Raw genomic sequence first — 18068 nt, forward strand, 5'->3', positions numbered from 1 at the left:
GTCCGGTCCCCACCCCCGCCCCTGAACCCCCAGCCCAGTCCGGTCCCGCACCAGCATGGTGTTGGGCACATCCAGTGCCAGGAGCTCCTGCGTCAGGGCTGCATCATTGGCGCTCAGGGCGCTGGCCAGGAGCTTGACCACGTGCAGCCGCGTGTTGCCCAGAGGCGGAGCCAGCATGCCCCACGTCATCTGTAGCGGCTCCAGCTGCAGATACAGGGAGCCCTGGTTCCCAAGGGCTGCGCTTCCTGCTTCCCCCGCCTCCCCGCGGACCACAACCCCCGCCCCTGACCTTGGGAGGCTCCAGCAGGAGCTGGTGGAAGCAGCTAAGCCGCGGGCGCAGGGCGTGCAAGGCGCCCACACTGGACACAGTGCTTTCCAGGGCTCCCTGGGCCAGGAGCTCCAGCTGCCCATCCACACTGCTGAAGAAGTTGTTCACAGTCATGGACTCGGACCTGCAGCAGGGCAGGGTTGAAGGCAGAGTGAGCCTAGACGGCCTGTGTGCCCACACAAGAGCAGGTCCAAGGACCGAGTCTGCAGGGTCTGGAGGAAGACGAGGAGCCACATGCCCCAGCGCCGCTCTCTTCTGAGGCCCCTCAGACAATGCCTGGCGGGGGGGGGGGGGGGGGGGGGGGGGAGCTCGCCAGGTGGCAGCACTGGCAGTCCACTGTGGGGGCACAGGTGAGGGATGAGGGTGGGAAGGCACACCCAACAAGCTAGAGACCTATATGGTAAGGCAGGGGCACGGGGGCCTGAGGTCCCTCCCAACACAAGCTGCAGCAGTGGCCTCAGCCTCAGCACCATTTGTCAAACAAGACAGGAAGATTCCTCCCTCTGGCCCGTACTGTCCACTGCACAGGGAGCACAAGCGGCCACCAGAGCAAGGCGCCACTTGGAGGCGGCGGTTTCACTTGGTGGACACCGAGACCCACCTCTGAGGGGCCAGAGAGCCCCAGGGGATGGGCAGCATGCATGGTCTGTGGCCCATATCCCTCACCTCGGCCTCCTGGGCTCCAGCAGGGTCAGCAGCACCTGGATCCCACTGACGATGACAGACTGGCTCTGCTCCACCTCGAACATGTTGCTTAAGAGCTGCTCAATCGTCTCCTGCCTATGCGGGTGGGGGCGGGGGTCAGGGTGAGGGGCCAGGGGCCCAGGGCATCCCCAAGTCAGCTCCCCCCAGCCTTAGCTTCGCCCGCACACCCACTTCTCCAGGGTGGCCAGCAGCTGGTCAGGCTCCGGGCTGTCCTGGACTTGGATCATCTGCTCCCGGCTCAGGCGGACGATGTCACACAGGGACTGGGACGCGTTGGAATGTTGCTGGGATGGGGAGAGACAGGTGAGGATCCTGGTTGGGCCACCGGGCCCTCTGTAGCCTGGTGCTGGAAGCCCCTCCCCCGAGCTGACCATCCAGGGAAAAACGGTCACCCAGACACAGGGACACGTGTTACGAAGGAGGGGGCACAGAGGCACCAACTGCTGGAGGGAAGATGCTGGAGAGAACAGGAACCCAGGAAGGCTCCCCAGGACAGGAGGTATCCACAGAAGGCCCGCGAGCTTGCACACAGGGCCGGCAGCACTGCCCGCAACGACCCAGACAGCTTTGACTGATGAGTGGGTATGCCCAACCTGGTCTGTCCGCACAGGGGAGGAGGGCTAATCCGGCAGAAAAAGGAGTGAAACCGATCCACGCAACCACATGAATGAGCCACAAAAACAGTGAAACCGATCCGCACAACCACGTGAATGAGCCACAAAAACAGCGAAACTGATCCACGCAACCACATGAATGAGCCACAAACACAGTGAAACTGATCCACGCAACCACATGAAGGAGCCACAAAACATCATGCTACAGAAAGAAACCAGACACAGACCACACAGTGTATGATCCCATTTATATGAAATGTCCAAAGACAAATCCAGAGACAGAATAGTCTGGTGGTTGCCAGGGGCTGAGAAGAGAAAGGGAAAGACTGGGAGGGGCTGCTGATGAATACAGGGTACCTTTTTTTTCTTTTTTCTCGAGAAAAGGTCTCGGCTGGGTGTGATGGCACATGTCTATAATCCCAGCACTTTGAAAGGCTGAGGTGGGAGCATCACTTGAGCCCAGGAGTTTGAGACCAGCCTGGGCAACATGGCAAAACTCCATGTCTACAAGTACAAAACAATTAGCCAGGAATGCTGGTACGCGCCTGTAGTTCCAGCCACTCATGTGGCAGAGGCAGGAGGATCGCTTGAGCTCACAGGGTCAAGGCTGCAGTGAGGCAAGACCACACCACTGCACTCCAGCCTGGGATCACACAACTGCACTCCAGCCTGGGCAACAGAGCAAGACCGTCTCAAAAAAAAAAAAAAAAAAAAAAAAAAAGGTTCGGCCTCTACATCACCCCAGGCTGGAGTGCAGTGGCATCATCGTAGCTCACTGCAGCCTTGAACTCCTGGGCCCAAGAGATCCTCCTGCCTCAGACTCTTGAGGAGCTAGGACTACAGGTGTGCACCACCAATGCCAGCTAAGTTTTAAATTTTTTGTAGAGACGAGGTCTTGCTATGTTGCCCAGGCTAGTCTCAAACTCCTGGGCTCAAGCAATCCTCCAGCCTCACCTGCCAAAACGCTGGGATTACAGGCAGGACTTATTTTTTGGAGTGATAAAAAATAATCTAAATTCAACAAGATGATAAACAATGCTGTGAATACACTAAAAGCACTGAACTGTAAGCTTCAGTGGGTGAGTCCTATGCTGTGTAATTTATATCTCAGTAAAGCTGCTACAAAAGAGAAAAGCATAAGCAGAGCTGAGTCTAACCCAACGGGCAGCTGCCAGGGCTTGGTTGTGTTGCTCCTGGGCCATGCCTCAGGGCCCTCACAGGGACAGGCCCCAGCCTGGGTGAGCCCAGAGCCATATCTCTGCTCTGCACGCCTGTACGCCTCTCAGAAGCAGAAGCTGGCATGGGGAGGGACATGTTGCTCCCGGTGGCCTCGGACATCTGAGGCTCTTGACAAACACCTACTCTACACTAGGCCCTGCACTGGGCACCAGGACAGAGATGGAGACGTAAGCTGGAGAAACACATGGATGTGGGGGCCCCCCAGAACTAAAGGGAGGATGTGAGAGTCCTTGAAAGCAAGGCTGCTGGATGGACCCTTAGAAGGACATCGAGGGGTTCAATCAGACAGGGAAAAAGCTGCCAGGCCCAGCAACAGCACAGGTCAGGGTGGGCAGGGAAGGATGTGGCGCCAGGGCTGGGACAGGTGATGAGGAGGGCCCCTCCCTACAAGGCATTATGTGCCAAGTTCCTGGGTCATGAAAAAAACCTTTCCAGCACTTTCGGAGGCCCAAGTGGGAGAATGATTTGAGTCAAGTTTCCTTCCTTTTCTCAAAGGGCATGGATATACCTGGTTCTCAAGGCTCTCTTTTCTCACCAATTTCTTTTTTTTCCTCTTTTGAGACAGGGTCTGTCACCCAGGCTGGAGTGCAGGCTGGAGTGACTCACTGTAGCCTTGACCTCCCAGCTCAAGCAATCCTCCTACCTGCGTTTCTCAAGTAGCTGGGACTACAGGTGTGCACACCACACTCGACTAAGTTTTCATGTACAAACGGGTGTTACTATGTTGCCCAAGCTGGTCTCAAACTCATGGGCTCAAGAATCCTCCCACCTCGCCCTCCCAAAGTGCTGGAATTACAGGCTTGAGCCACCGCGTCCAGCCCCAATTCCTCTTTTAAAAGCGGGGAGCTGGGCATGGGTAACGGACTCTAAGGGGAAGCTGCAGGGGCACTGGCAGCACTCACATTCTCATCCTTCGACGGGTGGATCTGCTCAATCAGCCGCTGGACGATCTTCTCCTCGTTGAGCCACTGAGGGTGAGAAGGCGGGGGCTGCATCACCATCCACCGCGCCCAGTCCCCCACCCCCAGAGGAGCCGGCCCTGCTCACATTGACAACGTCCTGCCTCAGCTGGGGCCGCTCCACACAGGTAAGCAGGCGCAGCAGCAGGTCCATGATGGCCGAGGTGCCGATGTGCTGCAGCAGCAGGTCCACGAAGTCATCCTTCTTCCGCAGAAAGGACACAAGCTGGGGGCACATGGGCTGCGTCATGCACAGGGCCTGGCCCAGCCGCCACCCCCAACCCCACAGTGGCATCAGGGTGGGGGCCAGGGCACCTGGTCCGTCTTGCGGTTGATGAGGATGCCCATGACCTTGCTGAAGAAGCTGGCCAGCAGTGGGTTGAGGCTGCCGGTGCTCTGCAGGAAGCCGTAGAGCCGGTTCAGGAGGGACTCATCAGCACCCAGGGCGTCATTGATCTGCGGTACGTCTGAGGTCAGAATCTCGCAGGCCACACTGGGGTACCTGGGAGGCAAGCACAGGCGGGTGGGGGCTCAGGTTGGGGTAGGGCGTAAGGCTCTACCCTCTTCTCTGCACCGGGCACTGGGTTCCTGGGGCCGCAGAGACCCCATCCAGGAAGGGGAAAGGGCACAACAAGGCAGAGGACAGGGCTGATGCAGAAACAAGGGCCCATACCAGGCCTCCCCTACCCTGCTAACACCCAGCCGTCCCATCCGAGGCTCCTCACCACCCCCAAGACAAGCCTGGTCCTGAAGCTCCTGTGCTTCCCAATCCCCCAACAGCTAACACTCATCCCTTCTGACTCTCAGCGGCTTCACTTGCAGCCCCGTACACTGCCCCAGTGCCGCTGACTCCTGGAACCTTGCTCAACTTCCAAGCCCACCTCCTGCTTCCCTCCTCCAAACTCTCACATGGTGCCTGACAGCTCCAAGACAAGAGCCACCCCAGCAGCATGCCACTCAAGGCCCTGAGGGGCCACAATCTACTCTAGGACTGTGGGGAGGTGCCCCTTGGGAGGCCAAGGCAGGCAGATCACTTGAGGTCAGGAGTTCGAGACCAGCCTGGGCAAGATGGCGAAACCCCGTCTCTACTAAAAATACAAAAATGAGCCAGGTGTGGTGACTTATAGTCCCAGCTACTGAGGAGGGTGAGGCAGGAGAATCACTTGAATCCGGGAGGCAGAGGTTGAAGTGAGCCAATCATGCCACTGCACTCCAGCCTGGTGACAGAGTCAGTCTCCAAAAACAAACCAAAAAAGTGTCTTTTGAGTGTCACTTGGATTAAAAAATAAGTAATCTTACAGTGTCTTCAATAGCAGACAAACGTTTCACAAACACACAAAAAATTTTTTAATACAAAATAAATAAAATAAAAAGCGTCGAATAAAGAGAAGAACCAGCTGGGCATGCTGTCACACACTTGTGGTCCCAGCTACTCGGGAGGCTGAGGCGGGAGGATCGCTTGGGCCCGTGACTTTGTGGCTCCTGTGACTGTGCCACTGCCCTCCTTGGTCTGCACCCGGTGAGCTGTAAGGCCTTGTGCAGGGGGCCTGGCTGCTCCCTGCCTCGCTTTCCTGATCCCCAAACTGGAGTTTACTGATACTGACGCATTTCAGGGTAGCTGTCTGGGAGGCTTGCGTAGTGAAGGTATGTGTGATGCTGATAGGGACGGGCTGGCCAGGAGCTGGGGAACTCACTTGTAGCGAAGCCGCTCCTCACCGCTAGCTGGCGGCTCCTGGGTGACCCAGGCCACCATGGCCTGCAGGTGGGGTGGCTGCAGCAGGAAGTCCAGCAGCTTGCGGTTGACCACCTTGCACTCCTGCAGCACGTCTTCCTCGTCCAGCAGCTCGGGCAGGCTCAGGTCCTCCCGCTCCAGCAGCGTGTCCAGGTGTGAGCTTGTGTGCAGGTCAAACTTCCAAAACATGGCGCCCTACGGGCATGGACACAACCAGCGCGGCGTCAGACGCCCCAGGGGAGTCCCTGCTGGACGAGGGGCTGACCACAGGGGCTGAGTGCCCACCTTGGGCACAGCTTCTCCCCAAGACCCCGCCCTCTCCCTCACACTGAGCCCAGCCCCGCCCTGGGACCGCCCGCAGGCTCCGTGGCCCAGCCCCGCCCTGGGACTGCCCGCAGGCTCCGTGGCTCCATCACTCATGCTTAATAAGGCTCCCACCGAGTACCAGGCTCCTACAGCTGCCCCCGAGCCCACCCCTCTTCCCCACCTCCAGCCTCCAGGCCGCCTCGCCTGAGGTCCGGGGGGTCACTTCACACCCGAGGCCTCAGGCCTGGTGAAGTCCCCAGTGTGGACTGTGTGCAGGGCATGCGAGGAGAGGCTGGACACTGGGCACTGAGGGGCCTCGGGCCCTGTCTCCCCATGAGGGTCTGGGTCCACTACCCCTACTTTTGGGTGGGACACTGCAGGGGCGGGGCCTGAACCTCTGGCTTCACATTTGCTTCAACCTGTATTTGTTCAACAAACTCAAACGCCCGATGACTTTCAGCACACGGCTGCTGCTTGGCCCAGCCAATCACCCAAGGCTGCGTGGGAGGCATGGGGCGGTGGCAGGGGGAAGAGAGGAAGTCTGTGCGTCTCCAGGCTGTGGCTGTTGCCTGGACACCACTCACACACAAACACACCCCAACCATCCTCTCAGCCAGCACCTGGGCTGGAACAAGGAAGAGGAAAAGTTGGAAGGGAGGAGCTCCCAGAATAGTCACTGACCAGGACCTGAAGGAACCCAGGGTGGGATAGACAGATTCTGCAGAGGAAGAACAAAGCTACCAACACCCAGCCCTGACCCTGTCCCCATCTGGAGCTGGCTCCCGCCCTCTGGAGGACAGTGTCTGGTTCCTCGGCCTGGTTCCAGCCCCTAAACACTCGCACAGGAACTCACTGGCAATAAGGACACATACACGGAGCATTAACAAGATGCCAGGCAGCCCCGTTCTGAGCCCCTGCCCTGTACTACGTCACTGCTCCGCAGAGCCCTACAAAGCTTCCACACAGACCTTCCACTGCAGAGCTCACCTGTGACGTGTGCTCTCGGCACCTGGTGACAACGGTCCTGGCTCTGCATGTGTGCTGTACGCACGATGTCCAAGCTCACCAGCAGCCCCCAAGCAAGCTGCCATCACCCCTCCACAGAGGACAAGGGGCACCCAAAGCCCGGTAAGCCAGGCGGCATCCTGGCATCTCAAAGGCCATCCGGTCCCAGCAGACAGCCTCTGTGGAGTTCTCATCAGTTAAGACACTGACCAGAGCTCAGGCTCGTCACCGGCCTCCTGACAACCGTATCACCAGCTAAGGCCACTGCTGTCCCCAACTCACCACAAAGCATGCTGGGAACAGAGCAGAGCCGGCACGGAAGGCCAGGGTGCCTCTCCCGCAGCCCCTCACCGCCGTCACTCCCAGGCACAGATGCTAGTCCCTTTCCTCCAACGCCTTTCTGCAGCTTCTTCCAGTTCCGTCATTCCCTTAGCACAGGCCTCCACCATGTCCTCGAGCCCCTCTGATCTGTCACCTCAGTGCCCACCAGCCCCCAGGCCTGACTCAGTCCCAGACCCCAGGGAAGACACAGGGAGACGTGCAGCACCAGGCCCAGGGAAGAGACTTCATCCGAGCTTAGGGGAGCAGTCCAGGCTGACAACAGGCAGGACAGAGTCCCACACATGGCCTCAGGCAGGTCAAACGCTACCTGGGCCTCCTTTCCTCTCCTTCCTGGCCTGGGGCCAGGATCTCCTCGCTCATTCACCCTGACCACCCTAAGGCTGGGCTCAGCTCGGGAGGCTGCAGACCAGACCTCGCTCCCAGGCTGCCGGTCTGCCTCGGTGACTCCGGGCTGGCAACAACCTTGATACGACACTATGGGTCCCTAAACCTGGCCAATGACATTTGAGAGTGGAGCAGAGGGAAGAGTTCTGTGACCAATGACAGTCACGGCGGCAGCAGGAGGACTGGGGGAGACAGCAGCAGCCTCCAGGCATTTGAACCCCTGCTCCTCTGGGGGGTCTGCCAGGTCCCAGTCCACAGCACCCAGTGACTCACCTCTTACCCCTCACCAGTCCACTTTTCCCAATAATCCTTTTTCTTTGAGACGGAGTCTCACTCTGTCGCCCAGGCTGGAGTGCAGTGGCACAATCTAGGTTCACTGCAACCTTCACCTCCCGGGTTCAGGCGATTCTCCCGCCTCAGCCTCCCCAGTAGCTGGTACTACATGCATCCGCCACCACACCCAGCTGATTTTTGTATTTTAGTAGAGATGGGGTTTCACCATGTTGGCCAGGCTGGTTTCGAACTCCTAACCTTGGTGATCCGCCCACCTGGGCCTCCCAAAGTGTTGGGATTACAGGCGTAAGCCACCACGCCCAGACTCCCAATATTCCTTCTAGGGTCGAGCGCAGTGGCTCACACCTATAATCCCAGAACTTTGGGAAGCCCAGGCGGACAGATCACCCGAGGTCAGGAGTTTGACACGAGCCTGGCCAACACGGTGAAACTCCATTTCTACTAAAAATACAAAAATTAGCTAAGTGTAGTGTTGCCTATAGTCCCAGCTACTTGGGAGGCTGAGGCAGGAGAATCACCTGAATCCGGGAGTGGAGGCTGCAGTGAACCAAGATTGCGCCACTGCACTCCAGCCTGGGTGACAGAGCAACACTCGGTCTCGGAAAAAAAAAAAAATTCTTTTAAAGCACAATCATGAGTACCTCCACCTGCTCAGTGATGTGCACTCCACCAAGCCTGCATCCAGGCTCCGATGCCCCTGCCCAGCCAGCTCACCGACTGACCTCCGTGCCCACGGTGACCCCAGTGCCCTGGGGAGGCCGTGCCCCACACCACCTCGCCAGTGCCCTGGGGCTGCCACTTCAGGTGTCTCCGTGGCTGCCTGAGGCAGTGCTGGATGGCTGTCCAGAAGGCCCTGCGGGTCTGGGTGGATGGGGGCATCCCAGGCACTCCAGGCAATGATGTCGATGGTATCGGCCGGGGCGCTCTGGCACCTGCACTGTGCTGACTGCTCTAAACAGGACTTCACAGCCATTACCTCCACCAACTCTCACAACCACCCTCCAGGGAACAGCCTCATTTTACAGGAGAGGAAACTGAGGCACACTGAAGTAAACGGCCATGCCCCGATCCAGGGGTGGGTGGGCAGTGAAGCCGGCACTCTCAGCCTTTAGAAGTTGAATTCTCAGGGTGCAGAGCCCTTGTCAAGCACAGGGCCTGTGTAGTGGACACTTATGGGATGAACAAGCGAGTTCCGGCTGGGCCGGCTCCAGCACTCACTCTGCCTGAGGGACCAGCCCTGGCCACAGTGACCCCGCCTCTCATCTCAGAGAGGAGCCTGTCATTTCCAGGCCCACCCTAGAGGGACCCGTCTGGATGGTAAGCTCCCTGTCCGCCTCGTCCCCAGATCCTAGTGCTTAATCAACAGACTCCCCTGGATTCGGGATGGAGGGCTGCGGTCCTCAGGTCCCTCCCAGACCAGCCGTGACAGCACAGCTCGGCCAGAGACCTGAGTTCTCCTCCAACCAGGCACCACTAGAAATCTAGGGACTTCTCAGGTCTCCCACCCCGACCCAGACACCACTGACCTCCCCAAACATAACCATTCCACCCCTTTGCCTACATGCCCACCACGTGACAGCAGGCCCCCCACACTCGACTGTAGGTGCCCCCTGCTCGTTCCCCTCCCCGCAGCCATGCAGAGCTTGCTGAAGGTAAAATCAGACCCGCCCTCTCGTCAGGTCAGCGCCTGGGACTCTCAATGGCCTCCCACTCCCTACTCGCCCAGGCCACGCTGGCCTTCTGTTTCCAGAACACACAAAGCTTGGGTCTACCTCAGCGACTTTGTCTTCCTTTTGTCTCTCTTCTTCTCATCTTCGGATCTCTTACCAAGCCTTCACCTCACAAAAGGGCCTTCCCCGGCCTGCCTGGCTCAAGCAGCGAGCCCCGCCTTTGTCACGGCTGTCTCCCTGAGCTGTGCACTCTGACCTGCCGCCTGGAAGCATGTCTATGACACAGCAATGAGACGCTGGAGGTGCACGCTCATGGCTCTACAATGCTTCCTTTAGAACCTTCCTCCTAGGTTACCATGGGCATCTGAGGGCGGCACCTAGCACGGAACCTGGCCCTGGCAATAAATGCTCACAAATATTAGCTGAAAAGTAAACCTCATTTTCACAAGGCCCCAGCTCCTCCCAGGCAAGGAGGCTGCCGCACCTGTCAGGGCGTGGACAAGGCGAAATCACTCCCACTCTGACCCCTCCCAGCCACTCCTACAGGGTCCCTAAATCAGGAGGTGGGGGAAAGCACAAGGCCGCCCTGGGCAGGCTGGGGAGGCTAGGGCTGGCCCTCACGGCTGACCCAGGCAGGCAATGGGTGTGTATTTCCCCGTGTCGAGAGTGACGAAGGCACCACCACCTCACAAGGAAATACAACGATGTCCTTTCCTTGCTCTGAGAACCTCTGTGTAGAGCACAACGGTAACTCCCCACCTCCCACGTCTGCCCAGATGCTAGACCTCCTCGAGGGACCATCCCTACTTCCCATCCCACTTGACAAGGAATGCGACAGGCCGACCACCAAGTGTCCATGTCACAGATGAGAAAACTCAGGCTCAGCAAAGGTGACTCACCAGCGTGCTGACGGCAGCGGGAGGGGGCATGGATTTCCTGATCTGGGTGTACCTGGGACCAGAATAATCTCAAGGGGCAACCGCCAAATTCATCATGACTCTGCCAATTTCCGGCCTAAGGCTGTGGCGAGCGCAGCACCGAGACGCGGCAAGCACACACAGAGCCTCTTTCTCCGTGGGAGACCAGGCAGGCCGAAAGGCTGACCGCGCCACGCCAGCAAAGCCAGTCCCAAGGAACCACACGCCACAGACTTCCACCTACGTGAAGCATCCAGAACAGGCAAATCCATAGAGACAGAAAGGAGATTACAGGCTTTCAGGAGCTGGAGGGGACTGGGGGACGTTCCTGAAAGGAAAGGGTGATTTTAAAAAAGTTCCAAAATCAATTATGGTGATGTTTCCACAATGTTGTGAATATACTAAGAACCACTGAATAGTATACTTTATTTATTATTGTTTTTCTTGAGGCAGAGTATCGCTCTGTTGCCCAGGCTGGACTACAATGGCGTGATCTGGGCTCACTGCAACCTCCAGTTCCCGGGTTCACGCAATTCTCCTGCCTCAGCCTCCCGAGTAGTGGGGACTACAAGCACGCAACACCGTGCTTGGCTGATTTTTTTTGAGACAGACTCTCGCGCTATCACCGAGGCTGTAGTGTAGTGGCGCAATCTCGGCAAACTGCAACCTCCGCCTCCCGGGTTCAAGCAGTTCTCCTGCCTCAGCCTCCTGAGTACCTGGGATTACAGGAATGCGCCACCACGCACGGCTCATTTTTTTTTTGTATTTTTTTTTTTTTTTTTTAGTAAAGACGGGGTTTCACCGTATTGGCCAGGCTGGTCTCGAAGTCCTGACCTTGTGATCTGCCTGCCTTGGCCTCACAAAGTGCTGGGATTACAGGCATGAGCCACCATGCCCGGCCTAATTTTTGTATTTTTTTTAGTAGAGATGGCGTTTCACCACGTTGGCCAGGCTGGTCTTGAATGCCTGACCTCAAGTGATCCGCCTGCCTCGGCCTCCCAAAGTGCTAGGCTTATAGGCGTGAGCCACCACTCCTGGCTGTATACTCTAAATGGATGAACTGTATGGAATACCTCGATAAAAACTGTTGCAAAAAAAAAAAAAAAAAAAAAAAAAACAACCTGCCTCAGGCCATCGGCCATGGCAGGGCCAGAGCCCAGGCCAGGCTCAGGCCTTGTACTATGCCCCAGCGTCCACAGAGCTGAAGCTGCCAAGGCTCCGCCGTGGGGCACTCACCCAGGTTACCCCTTCCCTATCCCTCACCAACAACAGCCCTAAGCTAGGTGAGCCACTCCACGATGGGGGCAGGATAGGAGCAGCATCAAGCCCGCATCTGTAGAAAATCCATGAACCCGCACTTGCAGACACTTGTCTCAGCTCCACAGCAAGACCAAGTGAAGAATTCTTATTATTCCAACAGTTTCATGTGGAAAAGGGGCCCAGAGTGGCAGAGCCACATGGCTAGCAAGAGGCTTCCAGTATGCCCTGGTCTCTAAACAAGAGGCAGAAATTCTCATACTGAGGCCCACCGTTCACTTCTAAGATACCTGATTAAAGGGCACAGGCCATAGCCCTTGGCCCCCAAACCCCCTACCCCTGCTACAGACTAACCCTCTGCTTCGGGGATGGTAAGCATCAGGCTTCCCCTCCAAACCCAGCTCCCCAGAGAACTGGGGCAGGGGCTGCCAGAACGAGACAGGAGGGTGCTTGCTGGTGCGTGGCATCCAAGAACCTTGGCCCCGAGAACTCAGACAGTCCCTTGAACTCTCCCCCTCAAGTGGCTCCTCTGAAAACCAGAGTAGACTGAAAGGCTCAAACGCAATCGGGTGGTCGACACTCTACAAACCTCAATTCTCAGGCTCTAAACAGAATGAAGATGCAAATACGGAAGAACAGAAAAAAAGAGAAAAAAAAAACTTTCTCCCACCACAAACTCTGAATGCACTATGGCCTGAAGCCCTCTCAGTCCCCTCCCCCAACGTAATGAAGCCTGCCAGAACCCCTGGGAACGGGGCGGGAGAGGTGGGTTTCACGCTCACTCTCTAACTAGGTGAACCTGGGCAGGCACTTGACTCCTCTGAGTCTCGTTTCCTCATCCGTGAAAACGAGACACAGCCCACCAGGGCGGGCTGCTGTGAAAAGGCACAGAGCTAAAGCAGGTGGCCCTGACACAGCAGGAGCTCGGCAGGTGCAAGTCCCTTCCGGTCCAACCCTGAGGCCATGTCCAGACGCTTCCTGGCAGGACAGGTAGGGACCGTCACTACCCCAAAGGTGATGGTGCTAAACACAGAGGAGCAGGAGAAAGACTCTACCCATTTGCCTAAGTGACTCAAGTACTTTTCCTCAGACTATTCAGATACTACTGCAGGCGCCATGCACCCCGCCACCCCCATTCTTTGCAACTTTTAGCAACTTCAAGAAAGCGGAAGTGACTACCACTGGTTTTTAGCTACCGTTTGAAAACCAAGAGTCTGGCTGCAAACGGAAGAAGGGGAAATTGTAAATGAGAAAGGAAGCCATTAAAAACGAAAACTACCTCTGCCGTTCTCCCTCCACCAGCTCTGCACTATTGCCTCTGGTTTCTTATTTTGCTGTGGTGTTCTAGGGCCTTCAACACCAGGCACCCCTCAAGGGCCTAACAGCCCCTTCCTTCCCCTGCTTGGACAGGCACTAACTGCGGCTCCCACAAAGCCAACCCCACTGCCGCAGGCACCGTCCAAACACAGCTCTGCCGCCAGGGGACTGATGGGCCCACGCTTCATCTGTCACCCCTCCTCAACCCGCGCTGACCCATGAGCACCCAGAAATGGAGGCCAGGGCACAAAGGCCCCGGGGGCCTCCAGAGACGGCCGCCTGAGCTGCCCCCACACTCAGCGGAAGCGCCAACGCCTGGCCCCCTGGCCAGCACCCTAGGAAGGGAAAGAGCCTGCTACCAGCAGCAGGTTGGCCGGCACCCAGCTCCTTAAAGGGCCCAGAGCCCCGAGGACAGCAAGACCATCTCCCTCTAATGTCCCCCATGCCTCCGTCAGCTCTCAGCCAAATCTGAAAGGGGTTTGGGAACACCCAATTCCAGGGACGCAGTGACAGTAACGGCCACCCTACCACCTCTGAGCAGGACCTACGGGGTGTGCCGGCTGCAGAACCCAGCACCACCCACTCAGCAAGCAGGAATCAGGGACACCAATTTGGTAGAAGGGGACCTGCCCAACACCCAACAAGATGATGAGCGAGGGCTTTCCTGTGGCTTGGGAAAGCCTTGGGGAGGGTCCCCACTTAAAGAGGACCCTCAGTGGCTCCCCCTCCGGCCCCAGAAGCACACCCTCCCAAGGGAGCTGGCAGCCCTGGTCCAACCCCAGGGGATGCAATAACTGGGAAACAGAAGAGTCTAGAAACACTGGCCAAGGACTGGGACGGGGACTTGAACGCCCACATTCAGATCGTCTCCTGAACTGGCCACAGGTTTAAAGGAAAAAAAGGAAAAGACCAACAAACAGATTTTGAAATAGCTCTTTGGAAAAACAGAATGGGGCAGAGTTGGTGTTAAAATGTGATCCGAAGTCAGAAAAGCTTGCATTCCCATTTTACCTCCCCAAACTGAAATCTCTGTGGCCTAGACCAAGGATCTCACCCCACCGAGCCCGTTTCCTTCTCCGGGAAATACCTCACAGATGGGGCTACTGTAAGGCAGCACCCTGTGGAGAAAGACCCACAAAACTGGCGTGCAAAGGAAAAACCACGGTTTGGCATGGAAAGGCGGGTGAGGCCCACCAAGCCGGGTGCCCAGTGATTCCTACTCTGGGAAGGCCCCTCACTCTTCCCAAAGCTCCCAGGCCTCGCTCACCTCATCTCTTGCTATCTCCCGCGTGGGTGCCACACCTGACTGCCCTCGGCCCGGACTGGGCTGCTCCCTCCTCCTTCCCTGAGCTCTTCGAGCCTGACTAGCTCCTCCTGGGTCCTTCAGGCCCCACACAGACACCACTTCCTCCAGGGAGCCTTCCCACGGCATCTGTGTTAGGGGCCTGCTCCACACGGCTTCCACAGCATGCCACAGTCACCCTAGGACAGCACGTGAGCCTCAGCTCTGTGACAGGATGTACCTGTTCAGTCATCTGCCTCCCCCGAAACATGCTGACTTCCCAGGATCTAGCGTAAGGCCAGGCCCAACTAAAGCTACTTGTTTGAATTAATGAAAACTGAAGCCAGAGAAAGGTGTTCTGTTAAGATCACTGGGCCACACATCCCAGGAAAAAAAAGCGGGGAGGGGTACCAGACAAGCAGGTTCTCCTCTAATGGAAAGAAACAGTAGATGAACCAACAAAAGCTAACGGCCACAAAGATGGTGGCAACTCGCAATACACAACTCAACAACACACAGTTCATGAGTCACAACAGAGCAAATGAGCCACAACGACACACAACACCCCAGCAGTGGAGCAAAGCTCTCCTCCTCTGCGCTGCCCACATTTGGTCCGGACAGTTCTTTTTGGTGCTGGGACTGCCCGTGCATTGGAGGACGCTTAGCAACATCCCTGGCCTCCACCTCCACTCACCAGATACCAGCAGCACTCCCCCTAGTTGGAACAACCAAAAACATCTCCAGATATCGCCAATTGTCCCCAGCTGAGAACCACTGCAACAGACACTCCCAAATCAAATAACAATCGAAAGAACGGTCAGATATGGTGTCCCACACCTATAATCCCAGCTCTCTGGGAGACTAGGCAGGAGGACTGCTTGAGCCCACGAGTTCGAAATCAGCCTGGGCACCACGGCAGGGCACCATAGCAAGACCCAGTCTTTACAAAAAATACAAACATTAGCAGGGCGTGTACAAAAAATACAAAAATTGAGCAAGCATTGCAGCACGTGCCTGTAGTCCCAGCTACTCAGGAGGCTGAGGTGGGAAGATCACTTGAGTCCAGGAGTTCAAGGCTGCAGTGAGCAATGATTAGACCACTGCACTCCAGGCTGGGCAAAGGAGCAAAACCCAGTCTCAAAATCATCACCATCATCCAAAGAGCTACTGATTGCAGAGCACAATGTACCTTGCATTCTGCCACAAGCTTCTACAAACTTTGCACTTAATCCCTAGAACTACCCTCTGAGGAGAGCAGTCTGCTATCCCCACTTACAGATGAACAACAACTTGTCCAAGGTCTCACCACTTGGAAAGGCAGAAGCCAGACTCGGCCTAGGTCTGTCTGACAAAAGCTCCTCTAACAATTAGCTGGACTGCCTTCTTATGATCCCAATCCCAGAACTAGAGTTAGGTGGTCTCGTGTAACTTACGCAAAATGATACATGTTGGGCAAAAGTTAAAAAAAAAAAGTATAACATTTTAAACAGCACAAGCAGCTCCAACAGCCATTCCACCACTAGTAAGCACACGTGGCCGGGCGCCGTGAGCATTTCCACGTGCGTTGTGCATGCATGTAAACCAAGTCCTCATCACGGGTTATTCAGGCAATCTCCAGTCCTTGCTGCATTTGCAGGGCACGGTGATGGTTAGCTCCTCGCCCTTGGGCTGGATGAAATCCCACGGCAGTTTCTCTACAACTGTGAACCCAGTACCGCACCTGACAGTCTACCCAGCTTCCTTTACTGAAACATCTTGCCTTTCAGGCGGGTGTTTATGGTCATGTCTGTGTGTACAAAGAGCCAGCAAGAAAGACCCCAACCAGAGGTCCCATTCAAGGCCTGGACAAGCACCCCGGGCCGAGCTACTCTGCCCGTCACCCTCCCAACACATCTTCACTCAGGACTCCGACCTTCCTTCCTTGACATAGCTGCACGTGCTGCTCCTTCCCCCCCGAAGGCCCTTCTTCCCACTCTCCATCTGCCACCTCCTACTCATCCTTCCTGGACAGAAAAAGCCATCCAGCCAGCCAGTCTCACCGGTGCCTTGCGCTCTGTGGCCCCCTGCAGCTCCCTAAGTTACCTCCATCACAACACACAGGAATTGTGACTGTCCGGCTCTGCCTTTGTCCCCCCCTCCCCCTCCGGGGCCGGCCCCACCTCCAGGGCAGCGCCTAGGGCTGATGATCCCTCCTGGGAGCCCAGCGCCAGGCGCCCTGCCTGCCCTCAGCAGGCTTCATCTCACTGAAGCAGGTCCGAGTGGTGGCTGCTCCAGAGAAGCCCCGCTCCCAGGTCCCTCGCACAAGAAACCGGAGGCGGGAGAGGGTCGGTCAAGGTGAAGACAAGCCCCGCTCCTCCAGTCCTGAGCTCCGGGGTGACAGGCAACGGATCTAAGGAGGCTGCGCCGCGGAAGAGGCGGCGGGGCAGAGATTGGGGCGAGAGAGATGGGTGTAAGCGGGCAAAGTCCAGGGTAACCAGGGGTAAAGAATCCTGGGGAGCCGGGGCACCGGCCAGAGAGGCAAGAGAGTGGAGCCGAGGCTCAGGGACTGGGGAGCGCAGCTGCAAAGAGAGCGGGTGGGAAAAAGCCGAGGGCAAGAAACTGAGACGTGGGTGGCGGGGGAGGGGAAAGAAACGGGGGCCCGTGGAGAGGGAACCCGAAGGAAGGAGGGAAAGCATCCCAAGCAGAAAAGACCGGCGGGGGTCCGGAGAGGGAAAAGCCTGAGGGGACGCGGAGAGGGGAAGACGTGGGGGCCTGGTCCTGGAGAGGCAGGGTCGGGCGACACGGGCCGCTCACCTGCGAGGGGGGGCGGCGGCTCCTCGCACTCGGGGCTCATCGGGGCGCCCCCCCCGCCCCGCCGCCGGCGGCTCCGGCCCCTGCTGCGGGGCCCGGTCAGTAGGGGCGGGGGCGGCGTCGGGGACTTGCGCAGGCGCCGGGGCTCGCGGGGTCCGCGCAGGCGCCCGCGGGTCGTGGGGTCCTCGGGCGCCGGGTCCTGCAGAGTTGAGGGGGTCAGCGCCGGGTGGGGTTGCCGGCGGGCGGGAGATGTCACGAGTCCGCGTAGGCGCCTCCGGGGTCCGCAGGCGAGGTGGGCGCGCCGGCCAAGGCGGGTTGCGGACGAGCCCGGTCGCGAGGCCCGCGCAGGCGCCTCAGCCGGGAAGACGGGGGAAGTTGCCTCGGTTTCCACAGTCCAACCCAGCGCCCCGCGGGAGGGGAAGACGTCCTCCTCCGCGGTCCAAACGGGCCGCAGAGCCGAGCAGCGACCGACGAAAGCCGAGGCCTACTTCCTCAACCGCCTCTTCCCCAAAGCCGCTCAGTCTCCGGGCTCTGCGGCCCGCCTCAGGGACTTCGCCGCCCGGCTCCCTCCGCCACTATCCCACAATGCCCCTAGCGCAAGACGACGCAGGAAGCCCCGCCCTCCCGCTGCTGTCTCGGTGCGCAGGTGCGGGAGGGGCCGCACGCCTGGGCGGTGCAGTGCGCGTGCGCCCGCCTGCTTCCGACCCCGCCCACTCCTGAAACCCACCGTCGTAGACGCGCTTGCGCCCGTTGGTGCCAACGGTCTGGCCTGGAATAAACCCAGACAGCGCAATGAGCCGGAGCTGCGCACCGGCTCCGTTCCAAGTCCCCGTGAAGATTCCGCTCCAGGATTTCCCTTCCCACTCGCTCCGTTTGGAAATCCGTTCGCTCTTGTCTCTAATCGTAGTCCGGCTTTGGCTCCAGGGT

At 57.9% G+C, this 18068-nt stretch overlaps 1 protein-coding gene across 3 annotated transcripts in view; it reads right to left on the reverse strand.

The window, feature by feature from the left end:
• The window catches only part of PPP6R1 (protein phosphatase 6 regulatory subunit 1), a 29624-nt gene extending 11896 nt beyond the window's left edge, over positions 1–17728 (reverse strand). Inside the window, exons 1-9 of one of the 3 annotated variants that reach the window (XM_023184435.2) lie at positions 14337–14549; positions 5540–5772; positions 4161–4347; positions 3934–4071; positions 3789–3854; positions 1205–1317; positions 995–1108; positions 290–452; positions 52–204 (exon numbers count right to left, since the gene is read on the reverse strand). In XM_023184435.2, coding sequence (XP_023040203.1) covers positions 52–204; positions 290–452; positions 995–1108; positions 1205–1317; positions 3789–3854; positions 3934–4071; positions 4161–4347; positions 5540–5772; positions 14337–14501 — 1332 coding nt within the window. In that variant the 5' untranslated portion in view covers positions 14502–14549. Of the gene's footprint in view, positions 1–51; positions 205–289; positions 453–994; positions 1109–1204; positions 1318–3788; positions 3855–3933; positions 4072–4160; positions 4348–5539; positions 5773–14336; positions 14552–17144 lie in introns of those variants that run through there. The other 2 variants (XM_023184437.2, XM_023184436.3) reach the window with 2 other exon arrangements.
• Positions 17729–18068: the final 340 nt, after the last annotated feature.

The sequence above is a fragment of the Piliocolobus tephrosceles genome, chromosome 21, assembly GCF_002776525.5.
Source record: "Piliocolobus tephrosceles isolate RC106 chromosome 21, ASM277652v3, whole genome shotgun sequence".
Taxonomy (NCBI): Eukaryota; Metazoa; Chordata; class Mammalia; order Primates; family Cercopithecidae; genus Piliocolobus; species Piliocolobus tephrosceles.